This window comes from Canis lupus, chromosome 2 (genome assembly GCF_011100685.1).
Source record: "Canis lupus familiaris isolate Mischka breed German Shepherd chromosome 2, alternate assembly UU_Cfam_GSD_1.0, whole genome shotgun sequence".
NCBI lineage: Eukaryota > Metazoa > Chordata > Mammalia > Carnivora > Canidae > Canis > Canis lupus.
Window position 1 is genome coordinate 36,894,009 of NC_049223.1, and position 15,200 is coordinate 36,909,208.

General features: G+C 42.5%; 1 protein-coding gene across 18 annotated transcripts in view; it reads left to right on the plus strand.

Annotated features, from left to right (window-relative positions):
* ARHGAP26 (Rho GTPase activating protein 26) overlaps positions 1–15,200 on the plus strand; it is a 419,259-nt gene that overhangs the window by 117,241 nt on the left and 286,818 nt on the right. For all 18 annotated transcript variants that reach the window (XR_005355485.1, XR_005355484.1, XR_005355486.1 and 15 more), the window contains exons 6-8: positions 5,433–5,543; positions 12,881–12,985; positions 14,492–14,621. Coding sequence is in view for 15 of the 18 variants with exons in the window: in XM_038530484.1 (XP_038386412.1) it covers positions 5,433–5,543; positions 12,881–12,985; positions 14,492–14,621 (346 nt within the window). In the remaining 3 variants the exon portion in view is untranslated. The remainder of the gene's footprint in view (positions 1–5,432; positions 5,544–12,880; positions 12,986–14,491; positions 14,622–15,200) is intronic.

Genomic DNA, 15,200 nt, shown 5'->3' on the forward strand with positions numbered 1-15,200 from the left:
GGCTGGAAGGAGGGACCTTGATAATCTTCTGGTTGAACCTTGGGGATATATATTTGAAGGAACTGGGTTCCTTGCAGAGGTCAAGTGATTAATGTTCAAGGTCTTCCCCCTATTTAGTGATGATTTTCTTCACATTTATTTAAAAAATCAACTTAGGAACGTGACTTAACACGTAGTGTACTTTTAATGAAATCTACATTCTTTGATTATCCAGAATTCTTCCTTGATTGCAAGGCTCCAAACTGAATACTTTTAAATTCTAGCCCATCCCTACATCCTGGTCATGTGGAACGACACTGCCATCTAGTGGATGATTCTTTTTTAAATCATTGTATGTGTCAAGCTCTAAGAAGCTTCAAAGACAATATTCACTTAACCCATTCACTGCATGCTTCTGTGAGTTTATTCAGGTGTTGAGCATATTATAGAGAGTGAAAGGAATGATTGGCTTTCCTGGAATTTACAGTCTAGGACAATGTCCCTTTTCCAAGAAGCATGGAATGATTGGTGCATCTCAGACAAGCTGGTAGGTTCACTGCTTCTCAAGTAACAAGCAGAGAAATGATTTTGAGGGCTTGACTGCCATGAGGGCTTGACTTCTGGCCCATGAGTCCATTGCACGATGAGAGTCTAAGCATGTGATGAATTCTGTGACCCAGATGAGCAGGGTCATTAGCAGAAGAAACATACCATTCCACTTGGATTTCTTTCCCTTTCCTTTGGAAATGCATTGAGTTACGCTTTCTTCTGAGAACTGGACCACTGCTGGCCACATAGAGATCAGTTCTTTCATTAATAAAGCATCTCTTGAATGCCTACTATGGACCAGGCACTGTTCTGTAAGCTAGAATAGTAAAGTGGAAAAATGAGACAGTCTTTGCTCTTATTGATGTTATATTGCAGTAGGCAAAACAAGAAAACATAGAAGAGAATTTTACATAATGATAAGAAAATAAATTGGGAGATGGGTTATCCCAGGATATCTTTATCTTATGTATAATAATGTGGTCAATGAAGTCTTTTCTAAAGAGGTTAACCTTTGAATTGAAACCAGAAGGATGAGAAGGACCACCAAGAGAAAAGCTAGAACAAAAAAAAAAAAAAAAAAAAAAGAAAAGAAAAAGAGAAAAGCTAGAACAATGTTCTTTAAATTGTGGATGTGTTGGGGTGCCTGGCTGGCTCAGTTGATAGAGTATATGACTCTTGATCTCAAGGTTGTAAGTTCGAGGCCCATGTTGGGTGTAGAGATTACTTAAAGGATTTTAAAAAATGGTGAGTGTGTCCTAAAAATCTGAATTACTGGGTCGTGAAATAGAATAGAGGAAGCTAGAACGGAAGAAGATAAGGCATGTTTTTTAGGTCATAATGGAAAAGGTTTTTCTTACTGTATCTTAAATTTTTAAAAAATTGAATATTTATGTACAAATCAAAACCACAATGAGATACTATGACACAACAGTCAGAATGGCTAAAATTAGCAAGACAGGAAACAATAAATATTGGTGAGGATGCTGAGAAAGGGTTCCTCTTACACTGTTGGTGGTAATGCAAGCTGGTACAGCCATTCTGGAAAACAGTTTGGAGGTTCCTCAAGAAGTTAAAAGTAGAGCTACCCTATGACCCAGCAATTGTACTATTAGGTATTTACCCCAAAGATACAAATGTAGTGATCCGAAGGGGCACCTGCACCCATTATTCATAGCAATGTCTGTAATAGCCAAACTGTGGAAAGAGCCAAGACTTCCATTGACAGATGAATGGATAAAGAAGTTGAAGTACACACACACACACGCACAATGGAATATTATTCAGCATCAGAAAGGATGAATACTTGTCATTTGCATCGACGTGGTTGGAACTGGAGGGTATTATGCTGAGTGAAATAAGTCAGAGAAAGACAATTATCATATGGTTTCACTTATGTGGAATATAAGAAACAGTGCAGAGAATCATAGAGGAAGGGAAGGAAAGCTGAATGCGAAGTCGTCAGAGTGGGAGACAAATCAAGAGACTCTTAACTATAGGAAACAAACAGAGTTGCTAGAGGGGAGGCAAGTGGGGGCATGGGGTAACTGAGTGATGGGTGTTAAAGAGGACACATGATGCGATGAGCACTGGGTGTTATATGCAATTGATAAATTATTGAACGCTACATCTGAAAATAATGATGTACTATATGTGGCTAATTGAACTTAAATTTAAAAAATTAAATATTTATCAAGGAGAAAAGGTTTATAAGCAGAAGGAACACTCAAGTACAAAATTGCATGGCAGGAAAGCATTTGGAGTGTTATGGAACAAGGGAGTCCATCTGGGAGGCTGGAGCACAGTGCAAGTGTACTGGGGGTGGCTGGAAGGTGGGACAGGTGAGCAGGTCACAGAGTCTTGCAGACCGTAGTGGAAACCAGAGAAAGGCATTGAGAGAGTTGTGAGAAGCTCTGAGTCAAATTTTAAGAAAGCTCTTCTGACTGTTGGGTGTGGACTGCATTGAGAAAGAAAGTGGGGAAACCAATTAGGAGAGAAGTATAACCGCCTAGAGATGCATGGCTGACTTAGGGAAGAAGCTGGGATTGAAGCCCATCTGCTGTGAAGTGCCTGGTGATAGTGACAACAAATGTGCACACAGCACTTTTTTGTGTTCCAATTGTTCATATCCTTTAGCTCATTTGCTCTGGACTCAGAGCAAGGGCAGATACTGTCTCCCACCTCCAGGTGTGGGAAAGAGCCCCAGAGAGGATAAGTGACTTGAGCAGATCTCTCCAGCTAGGGAATGCTAGAACTGCAAGTCCAAGCCAGGTGTTTGCTGTTAGCTCTCTGACTGATGCTGGGCTCTGCTCTTAGAGGAGTTTCCTCCATTGCTGTCTAATTGCAGGAGCCACTTTGCAAATTTCCAGAATGATTTTTTCTTCAGTTGCAGTGTCACTTGGCAAGCCCAAGCCAGGAGGGTGTTTGAGGTGTGTCGGTAGTCAGGGGAAGTGGATGCATCCCTAGTGTAAGTGTGTTGGATTTGCACCACAGGGGAAATGAAAGGCTGCAGGAACATATGGGGCTTAGCTGGCAGGAGCCTAGGTGGAAGGGATGTTAGCCCAGTGGTCTGAATGGCCATACCTGGGGAGGAGGGGGTGCAGCACTTCCTGAAACTGTGCCTCCAAATAAAGATCTCTCAGTCCTCAGATGCCAACTTGCTCTATTTGAAGGCTTAGAAGTACCCCCAGGGGCAGCCCGGGTGGCTCAAGTGGTTTAACGCTGCCTTCAGTCCAGGGCCTGATCCTGGTGGAGATCAGGGATTGAGTCCCACATCAGGCTCCCTGCATGGAGCCTGCTTCTCCCTCTGCCTGTGTCTCTGCCTCTCTCTCTCTCTGTGTCTCATGAATAAATAAATAAAAAATATATATATAGATATATATCTATATATATATCTATATATATATATGAAATGTCCCCAGGCTTAGCCCTTCATTTTATTTTTATTCAGCACTTAGCAGACTAGCTTCTGTGTGTTAATATATTGTCCTGGGAGGAAGTTGCTCACAGGAGAACTGAATGGGCTGTTTGTACTCTCCCAGGGTTTGCAGTTTTTCTGTTTATTTACATAATTATTTAATATCTCTTTTCTTCACTATGCTGTAAGCTCCACGAAGGAACTTTCTTTTTGTTGATGGTTGAATGAATGAATGATTTACCATGTCCTTTAGATAGAAAGATAGTGCCGTATTTGGTGTAATGGCAGGTAAGTGCTATTTTGGGTTTCTTCTGCAGGGTTCTTGACAAGGGAACCCTGGAGGTCATGTTTCTGTGGGGGCTTTGCTTGTCTTTGTAAAGTATTTTGTGCAGTGGTTTCTGACCCCTTAATTTCTAAAGAAAACAGAGTTGTGTTTCCTACTAGCAGGATATTCGTTTCTATTAAAAAGTACTATTTTTTTTTTTCGTTGAAATGTGCATTCAGTGTCATTTTCTGTTTTGAAACAATGAGGTGACATAGTGACTGTGGAAGGCTACAGCTTTCTCGTGATAGTTGAGGTACTTTGAAGCATAGCATCTTGCTACTCCACACACACACACACACACACACACACACACACACACTCATTTTCTTCTCTGAGATCTATACCCCCCATCAGTGGTTTAGTTGTATTCACGTGTGGGTCTTTTTAGGCCCCACGGTTCCCTTTTCCCCCATCTGCACAGAGGGAGGACCTAGGTTAGGATGGAGTAACATAATTACCCTGCTGGGGTAAACTCACAGTTTGTTCTTTGACCACAAAGAAAGAATGGGAAACTTGTGTGGAAATGTCCTTTTCTGAGTCCCCTGCCCTCTAACAGCATGTTTAGTTCATTCCTAAAGGGATGGGGATAGCCCTGCAGGTTGCTCTTTTTTTCTCCTTAAAGATTTGTCTTCCATGGAACCCTCATCTGCCCCAGGGTGTGTGGAGGCAGTATAGCCTGCTAGTTTAAAGATGATCAGGGGGCCTGGGTGGCTCAGTTGGTTAAGCATTTGCCTTTAGCTCAGGTCATGATCTCAGGATCCTGGGATTGAGCCCTGCTTTGGGCTCTCTGCTTAGGGAGTCTGCTTCTCCTTCTGCCCCTGTGCTCTCTCTCTCTCTCTCTCAAAAAAAAAAAAAAAAAAAAAAAAAAAAATCTTAAAAAAAAAAAAAAGTTGATTGAGAGTCAAGGCACCTGGGTGTGCAGTCAGTTAAGCATCTGACTCAGTTTTGACTCAGGTCTTGATCTCAGGGTCCTGCGATGGAGTCCCTGCATCAGGCTCTGTGCAGGGTCTGCTTATGATTTCTCTGTTGCTATCCCTCTGTACCCCCCTATGTGCTTCCTCTTTCTTTCTCAAATAAATAAGTACCTCTTTAAAGGTGATTGAGGGTCTTGGATGCTGATCCACAAGTACAGAAATCCTAACTCTCCTATGTACTAGCTGCTGCAGCTTCCTTAATGTTAGCAGACTTTTTCCTCCTGTAAACTAGAGGTAATGAGAGTATCTTCTTCTTTTTTTTTTTAAGATTTTATTTATTCATGAGAGACACAGAGAGAGAGAGGCAGAAACATAGAGGAGAAGCAGGCTCTCTGTGGGGAGCCCGATGCGGGACTCCATCCCAGGACCCCAGGATCATGCCCTGAATCAAAGGCAAGACGCTCAACCACTGAGCCACCCAGGCATCCCGAGAGTATCTTCTTTTTAATAATGGAATGAGGATTAAATAACTACAGTTAATGAGGAGTGAGTAACAACCTATGCACACCTGAGGGTATGGTGCCTGGCACAAAGTCAAGTCCTCGACTGACTGTTGTCATTATTCTCATGTCTGTTTTGTACTGTTTGAATTGTTATTAAAAACCATCTCCAGAGATTTTTCTAGCTTGCTTGCTGAATGCTCTCCTTGGATAGTGACCAATTTTTCTCTTAAATTCTGTCTTGTTTGTAGGCAGACAGCCAAGTAGACTTGGTCCGGCAGCATTTCTATGAAGTATCCCTGGAGTATGTCTTCAAGGTGCAAGAAGTCCAAGAGAGAAAGATGTTTGAGTTCGTGGAGCCTGTAAGTATATGCTCAGGGTTTAATGGTTATCCACACTTTGATCCCCAGCCCTCATTCCACTGCGTAGATGACAAAATGCTCTAGGTTGTTGATGAAGAGGTTGACCAGCTCTGGCGCTCTGCCTTCTGCTATGTAGCAGCACTCTGTCGATCTGGCTACCCTGGATTGTCCCCTGTGGCCATTCCTTTGCAACCTGAGCAGCAATGATGGTCCATTCAGTGGTAGTTGCGTCCTCAAGCTCCCCTGTATTCTGCTAATTGGTTTCTAGGTGGAAGGAGGGCAGGAGCCAGAGTTTTCATCTTGCCCAACAGTAGTGATTATACCTTAACTTTTCACCCTTTCCACCCCCTTCCCTTCTTCTTCAAATAAGGCCTAAGGCAAAAGGAGAATGCCTTCCTCTTTTTGTCTGCTCAGCTCGAAGCCCCTCTGCGCTCCTTCCATGCATTAAGAGGTGCTATGTAAAGTGATTTCTCATTGTAGTTTGTTATAATTGGGCAGCAGGGAGATTGTGCTTGCTGAACCATGATGGGATTTGGACTTGGTCACTGTGTCCCAGTGGTTACAGAAGATTGTAGTGTAGAAACAAGTCCGGCTTTAGTTGAAGCCACCTTCGCATGGTTGTGGCTTTGTGCAGTGGTGGTGGTGCTGTACCCTGTTGTGGCACTCTGAATGCACATTATGAAGATGTCCTGGAAACAATAAGAGAGCTTGTGGGCCTCAATTTAAAACTCTTGCAGACCTTGGATTCTTAATTAAAAATGCAGCCTGTGATTTAGACCCAAGCCTGGGGTCTCTATAGAAATGATTCTTACCTACCTAGATGTAAGAAAGTGATTTTCTTAAACAAGAATCAAAATGTAAGAAACTGAAAGAAAATAACCACTGTTTTTAGTAAAAAGTGTTCTGTGCTCCATTTCTAATTTATAAACTTCTAGGATGCTTTTTAGGCATATAGACTTGCTAATAGTTTGATCAGTCTCCAGTTGGCTTTGGAATCTGATGCTTAGATTTCTTATTATACTGGAACTGTGATCTGGGGATTCCACTCTCTGCCACCTCATCTGGCAACTTCTTTAAGGTCTTTAATTACCTCAGTCTTCTTATCTGAAAATTAGACACTTTAGAGCCAACTTCCTGTCTAGTAGTGGTCTCTGTCACAGTCTCAGGTCAAAATCCCCATGTTTTTTGCAGGGTCTGTGTGGTGGGAGAAGCCATCTGTTAGAGAAACTGAGCTGATTGATTTCTCTGTTAAGGGCACAGAGGTGTTTTTTTGTTTGTTTGTTTGTTTTTGTTTATAAGATTTTTATTTATTCATGAGAGACACACAGAGAGAGGCAGAGAGACAGGCAGAAGGAGGAGCAGGCTCTATACAGGGAGCCCGATGTGGGACTTGATCCCGGGACTCCAGGATCACACCCTGGGCTGAAGGCAGGTGCCAAACCACTGAGCCACCGGGGATGCCCAAAGCTAGCTTTTCAGTGAAGGTTTACTGAAGACTGTTTCCTCTGGTCTGGGCAGGCATTCAGATCCTCTCAGAGAATTAGCCTTGGGCATTTTAAGTTGATTTTACCAGAATTTGTAGAGGGAAAAAAAATCCAGTGTGATTGTAATAATCTTTATGTGCACATTGATATTACTCTACAATTGCCTGCTTTTGAGGACTTGGATTTTAATTGGCCCATCATACTTCTTTGAAGTGATTTTGTTGTTGTTGCTGTCCAGTTTGATCTCCTAGTAAGTATTCCTAGTGAGTCAGGAACTGTATCTCTTAGCTTTTGCTGGATAACAACCACAAAACCTCATAAAACAGTAGATATTTATTTCTCTTAAATCTGAGGGTTTCAGCCAACCTGTCTGTACTCAGCTGGATGACTGCTGATCTAGGTGGGTTTTCCTTCTCCTCCCTCCCCCTCATTTTCTTTCTCCTCTTTGTGTTTGTTTGCCCCTTCCCTTCCCTTCCCTTCCCTTCCCTTCCCTTCCCTTCCCTTCCCTTCCCTTCCCTTCCCTTCCCTTCCCTTCCCTTCCCTTCCCTTTCCTTTTTTCCTTCTTTCTTAAATAATCTTTCTATTTCCTCGCACTTACTTTTAGTATATCAGTGTCTTGAATTTTTGAGAGGCAGTATAATCATTGGTAAGGGCTCCAGAGCCAGACTGCCTAGATTTAAATCTCAGGTCAGCCATTTCCTATCTGTGTGTTCTTGGGGAAGTAATTAATTTCTCTGAGCCTGAGATTCCTCATCTGCAAAATGAGTATAATAATACCATCTGCCATATAAAGATGTTAGGAGGAATAAGTAAGTTCATCCATGTATGATGCTTAGAATAGAGTAAACCTAATTAGCACCCAGTTAGTATATAATTGCTAATTAGCACCCAGTTAACAATTACTATTTATCATAAGATAGAGAAATATGTAAGCTTCATTCAACCTGGGTCTGCTCAGATGAGCAAACAAGTCAAGTGCCAATATTAATAGGGCCTACCTGTTTTAATATAAAAATTTTTGGTAAAAAAAAAAAATTTTTTTTTTGGTAAATCTGAAAGCGTTTGCTTACTATAGAGAAATTGCTATGCTGTTTCCGAGGAGTTCAAAGCCTTATTAGGGAAGCAAGATGTATAGAGAGGTAGCTAAGGGAGCAAGTAGCTCAGTGCCAGGTGGAACAGGAGGAATCATGCATGGAAGTGCCAGAAGGGTTTTAAAGAGTGGAAAACTGTTGGGATTTGTGGATGTTTCCTAGGCCATGCAGTGAGGCACTGGGAGAGCTAATGAAAAAAATTTCTGGTCCCCTGTTAGAATGAAAAGAAAGTGATAGGAACTTGCCCAAAGTTAAATTAAATGAATTGGTTAAGAGGCTGTATATAGAATTCGTTAAACCTTCACTTTTTTATAGAAGTTGATGTTGCTCAACCCACCCGCTTATGGGCAGGTCAGTTGTTTGGGAGCTGTGGATAGCGGGAGGGATTGATCCAGAACACTGCTGATTACATCCGTGGTTGTCAAAGTCTGAGAAATGTACTCTCAGGCTCCACCCTAGACCCCAAAACTGAGGGTGAACCCCTGTTGTATCTCTTTTCGTAAGGCCTCTAAGGTGATTCTGTTGTACATTTAAGTTTGAGCCCCTGGCAGAGATTGTGCAGGAGACCCTTGAAATAACAGTTGATGATTAGGTGTAACTGTGTTATATGCTAATGATCCGTTCACCTCCAGAATGTCATCAATCTTTACACTGTCTCTGAGGGTAGGTAATTGCTGTTTTATGTCTGTTTTCAGATGAGGAAATGGAAGCACATTTATTCTCTAAGGTGACATCTGGTACCTAGCAGAACTGGAATGGTCTTGCTCTTGGTCTCTCTGAAACAGTATTTGATTGCTTACTGGTGGAAAGGAAACCACAAAATTTATTGAACTAAACTGCTGGGGTACCTGGTATGGGTATTCATATTTTGAGGTGGTTGCTGTTAAGGGAATCTTCCAGCCATTCAAGGAACCTCCATGCATATTGACTATGTTCATTTGTTTCTTAGAAAGTAACTTTAAGTACCAGGTTGTTCTTGACATTCAGGAAAACAAAAACAAAAACAAAAAAGTTCACCGTTCCAAAGCAGAAAATTCAGACTTCAGGGATCAAAACCATATTTTTGTGTGTGTGTGTGCCCTGGAAGCCTTTATTTTCTTGTTGAGGTACTAAATGTTCTGGAGATTTTGGACTGCAGATAATGACATCCTGATTTCTTGAAGGTGAAACCACATAATGTTTGTTCCCTGAGTTTTCATAATTGAAGGCTACAGAGAACTCACTCCCCGCATTCATCAGACACTGCATCCTCTGAGTTGTACCTTGCAAATATTTCATGCTGCTGTGACTTCCTGTCCTTTCTTACTACTTCTGCCCCATTGTAGGTCTTCATTTTTTCCTTTGATTTGTTGCATGCTATCTTGGGCTCTCCCCTTCCCCAGGCTGTGCTGGACACTGCCACCACACTGCATCTTCTGACATGTACATCTGAGTATATCCCTCTTGCTGACTGCTCCAGTGGGCGCTCCTGTGTTAAGGCCATTGCATAGGTAATCTCAGTCTTTACCACCACCCCAGTGCAGGAGTAGGTAGCATTAGTGTCCTCTTGGAAAAGAGGAGTTGCAGGGCGTTAACATGGCTTGCCCAGTACAACTTTTAATCGCTCTACTGTCTGCTTTTCTCTTTGTCATGCAAATGAATGATTCTTGGTGGTTATATTTGTTTGTGAGGGCTGCCATAACAAAGTATCACCAGCTGGGTTCTCAGAAACTTACTATGTCTCATAGTTCTAGAGGTTTGAAGTCCAAGATCAAGGTGTCAGCAGGGCCATGCTCCCTCTGATACCTGTAGGGAAATTATCTTTTCTTCTCTCTAGCTTCTGGGCTAGCTTCTTCCCTCTAGCTTCTGTGTTGCTGGCAGTATTGGCATTTCTTGCTTTATAGGTGCATCACTGCTGTCCCTTGGCCTTGTGTAGCTATCATCTCTCTGTTTCTGTCCAAATATCCCTTTTTTATGAGGACACTGGTCATTTTAGTGTCCTCCTGGCCTAATTTTAAGTTGATTACCTCCATGAAGACTCTTTTCAAATAAAATCATATTCTGAGTTACTGGGATTAGGGCTTCAACATAATTTTTTTGTCAGGGTTGGGGGAACACTATTCAGCCTATAGCAATAGCTTTATTCTATGAATGGAAGCAACCTAAATTTATCAGATAGTCCAGAATGGTACAACTGTCACTAAATGAAGCACTTAATGTTTTTGCTTACTTAAAAAAATGTATATAGCTATGTTATCTGGTTGGACAGAGGAATAGATTTTTTTTTTTTTTTTTTTAGTCATTTTCTGAAGAAAACAAGGATGGGGGTCCTTGAAGGCAAAGGGAAGGGGGAAAGGCCTTTCTTTGGCATTTCCTTTGTTGTGCTGTGATTGTGTGTCGCTGACTGTTCAGGGAACAGCCTATGTGGACGTGCTGATTTATCTGCCAGCTAAGGTGAGGCTACAACAAGCTTGAGTGCAGGCATTTCTTTAAGGCAGACAGATGATCCCATCTCTGAGAGCTTTCTGTGAGCCTCGCCCCGCCCTCTGGGAGTGGACTTCCATTCTCCACCGGGTGCTGGATTCAAAAGGTCATGCGGTGTGTGGGAAGGGGATGTCAGGAGGTGGGCGAGGAGAAGAGCAATGCTGCCAGAGGAGAAGGGAAGTGGGCCAAAGATAACAATACCTATGGAATCATTTCCCACAGAGAAGCAGACAATCAAGCATGATATCAAAGGAAGTGATAATCAAAATAAATACCAATAACTCTCTGCCTTTGGAGTACTTGGTGTGCATGCCCAGGTGGTGTCTTAGTGGGCTGTTGGAAGCCCTGTTGACTTTAAGGGGCTAGGTAAATCAGAGTTAATAGGAGAAATGACTTTAGAATTCACTGCGTATCTCCTGCATTATTAGTTCAGTGCCTTGGAAAAGTGATGAGTGGGCATAGCATTCAAGAACGGAGGGAAGGAAAAGATAAAGATACAGTTTTCATTGTGAACACTGACACTAGGTTTGACATAAGGACCTCTTCTTCTTTATTATTGGAGCCATCTAGGAGGAAAAGCCTGAGCTTTCCTCTCAAAACAGTATTTTATACAGGAGAGGTTCAAAAGCTTCCATCATCATTCATGAAAATAATTCATTATTAGTCTGTGGTGACTCTATGTGGTTTACCACCTGTTAATTGATTTGTACTAGTGATTTATATGTGGCATCATTAGATATTTTTTATGCCAGAGGACCCAGGAAGGCCTCCTTTCTGACCTCCCATGAGAATCTAAGAGAATACTTGCTCTAGGGACAATAGTGGTGGGAAGTCAGGATATCATATTATTTAAAAGCTGGATTTTGTCTGACTTCACAGTGTAGAGCTCTTTGTTAAACTGGGCCAGGCATGTGGCTTAGTCCAAAGACCATTCTTTTCTCTGAGCTTAGGTAGAGTAGCACATACTTAGTGCTTATGTTCTTGTCACAAGCCAACCAAGAGGGAGATGAGCAGGGGTGGGCTGAGTTTCCTTTACCATCATTGTTAGGGGTGCCTCTCAGAAGAGGAGAGTTACGTGAAAAAACAAAGTGAGAATATGTTTAATTACTAAAGATATGTTCATTTTAGGGACTGGAAAATTAAATAGCACTATTTAATAAAGCAACTGTATCCTGATGTTAACATGTGTTAGAGGCAGGTCAGGGAGGTCAGAGTGGACCAGTCAGAAAATGCGAGTTGGCATTGGAAGATTCAAGGAACAGGTATGGGGTCCTCAAATGCAGTACGACAGAGCATGTGACAAAGTAAAGTTCTGGTTCTTCTAAAACCTAGTTGAGGCTTTTATTACAATCTTTTCTTCAGGTTGAGATTTGGAACTGAGGCAAGATGTGTAGAACTTGGGAAGGGGCCAAGGAAGCCTAACAACAGTAGGTTTGTGGGTAGATTCTGGGAGGAAATAAGGCAGGAGCATTGGTTGAACTTGGTGAAGTGAAGACTGGCAGGGCTCAGGTGGGAACATTAATAGTTTTCTTTGTCTGAAGGTGTGTTGTGAGAAACATGCTGAACAGATGTTTTCAGTCTTCACTGAACACCAGACCACACTGTGAATGGACTTAATACCTTTTAGTTCAAGGAGATTTAAATGAGAATTTCAGGGAACCATCATAACTGAAGACATGGGTACATCTATAGTGTTTATATGTGGATAGTTTAGGGAAAGCACAGAAGCACACTTGAGTGGAAGTCCGATCTGGATGATTTTCTTTGATTTGACTTTGCCTGTTAATTGCAGACTCGGAACATACCAGCTTCCTCTTCTCCCCTCTTTGTTGGCTGCCAATATAACCACACTTTTCCCCATGGTAACCTGATATTACAGATGTATTTGATGGAGACTGAGTTGGATTTGAAGGAGACTGGTCTTCAATTTCTGAAGAAGTGATTTTTTTTTAGAAGGCTCTGAGGTTGAGGAAGAGCTTGGATGTTGGTGCCAAGGAGACCTGATTTCAAATCCTGGTTGCTATGTAATGTACTTTGTCTTTTGGAGGAACTTATTTAACCTTTCTGAACTTGTGTCCTCAATATTGAAATGGAGACAACAGTGGTACTTACCTACTGAGTTAATGTTTAGTGAGAGCTGGCATACGATGTTACAGTGCCTGGCATACAAGTAGTGCTCAGTAGATGATAGGCATTTTTATTATTTTATTCTAGTCTTTCAAACCAAGGTTGGGAACTCAGGTAAAGCTGCATACCTATTTGGCGTGCTTATGTGAACTCTGCCCTTCTTTCATTACAGCTACTGGCGTTCTTGCAAGGACTCTTCACTTTCTATCACCATGGTTATGAACTGGCCAAGGATTTCAGCGACTTCAAGACTGAGTTGACCATTAGCATACAGAATGTGAGTGGGCAAAGGGACAGACAGGTTTCCTTTCTCTGGTTGAGGAAAGGAAAGAACAAAGTATGGGTCTGATTGCATAGAGATCACTTAACCTGGATTGGAATGCAGATGAAGAAGATGGGTCCTGTTTGGGTTCAAAGGGCAGCTGGAGGCAGGCATTTTTAGGGTGCTTCATGGCCCCAGGTTAGAGCATCATCCTCTTTTCCATTATTTCTAAGTACTATTTATGTTCTCGGAAGTCCTGCTGATATTTTTGTTTTAAATGTGTAGCACCAGAATCAGGATTTCCTTTGGCAGTGGAAGGCCCAGCCTCATTTCTGTGCATCTAGCTGCCTGGCCACAAGAGACCTTGGAGTGTGTTCAGGGGCTGGGGGTAGGGCACACATGCTGGCCTGCAGCTCAGAGGATATGATCTTGTTCAACTTTCAGTGAGGCTGACAGGAAATCCAAGACAGACCCGTTTACTCCCAGTTGCCTTCACCAAACTTTAACCAGCAGGACATTTTGGTCTCAGAATCGTGCTGAAGGCCCTTTGGTTAGCAGTTACTGGTCCTCAGCCACCTGTTCACTATGTGGCTGGCTATATTAGCCTACATGTTGTCTTTGTCTCTAGATGATGCTGTGTGGAAAAGAAATCCAAGTGTGTCCTTGTGAGTTATATCGCATGGGTTTAAAAGCCTGGAGCTTGCCCTGCCATGGTTCTCTATGTTTTGGAAACAAGAAGTTGCAGAGTCTCGCACAAGGTTTCACAAAGCATGGCTTTCCCTTAGGCCAATTTCCTTAGGAGGTAGACTCAGAAGTGGAGGTTTACCTGTAGCAGGTTTACAGGGGAGCAGGGTTAGCAGAATCACCTGTGAGACAGAGGGCAGCAGACAGTTGCAGGAGTTGAGCTGTGAGGCCTCATTCAATACCCTGGGGTGTCCTGGACCTGATATGGACCTTCACCGTGGCCTGAATAGAAGAAAGGGTGTCAGACTTGGGACCCCTTCCCCTTTTGCCCCCAGCCTGAACTAGTCATGGGGTGCAGGTTGCCCTGGGGGAAAGGAGTTACCTTGAATGAAGTAGCTCCCTTTTGAGGAGGAAACCATCTGTGAACCATCAGCAAATGGTATTCCCTGCAGCTGGAGAAATAAGTCCCTCTGTCTTGTAGGGGGCTTGGGGACTATTCTGTGAACTGAGTCAGGATCCCTTGGGTGCTTGTTTAAATGCACATTTCTGGGTCCACAGGTACTAAATTAATCTTTAGGGGTGAGGCCTGGACATTTGCATTTTTCCCACATTCTCCAGATGGTTTTGATGGTCTTGAGAACCACAGAATCATTCTGGTGTAGGATTTTAAGGTCAAAGGATACTTCTTGAAAGTGAATATTTGCCTGAATTCCTGGGTGGCTAAATGTTCCTTATCTGGTTTTAGATCTAAGGATTCCATAGGTTGATGTTGTGAATTATTAGAGATGGGAACAAGGTTTCGTTTCTCTGATTTGAATAAAATTCCTTTCATCCTAGACAAGAAACCGCTTCGAAGGCACCAGGTCAGAAGTGGAATCACTGATGAAAAAGATGAAGGAAAATCCCCTTGAGCACAAGACCATCAGTCCCTACACCATGGAAGGTTACCTGTATGTTCAGGAGAAACGTGAGTGCTGGTGGCAAACAGTAGCTTGGGGTACCCTCATGCCTTTTGCCCAGGAGGTGGAGAGTGTATCTAGTAGTGCCTAACTTAAAAGCACAGGTTCTGTCAATACAGATTTGGATGAATGAGAGTAGTATAGTTGAGTTTTTTGAGAGAGGGGTATCCAAAAGGTCTTGTTTACCTCTCTTTGTATTTGCTTTGTAACTGGAAATTCCCTTGGGAACCTGGAATCCATTGAGGCTCTGTGGTGGTTTTTTCCTCCACAGTGTCCCACAAATGCCCTTGGATGGCTGTATCCATCACATGCTTGACAGAGAGGCTCTGGAAGGGCCTGGCATGCTAGACCTTATTGTTTCTCAGCAGTCATATTCTTGGGTGGACTGCATATGGAGTAATTTTGTTGGATTCAAGACTTGTTTCAGCAAGGACCAGTCATTACTTAAGCCCTCTCCCTCCTTTCTTCAGTTGCTATCATTTGAACACTTATATTTTATGAGAAGTAGAAACACAAACTCACTCTAATTGGTAGGAAGAGAAATCCATTGTCCCATTGATGTGGTCAAAGGAAGAAATGCCAGGTGC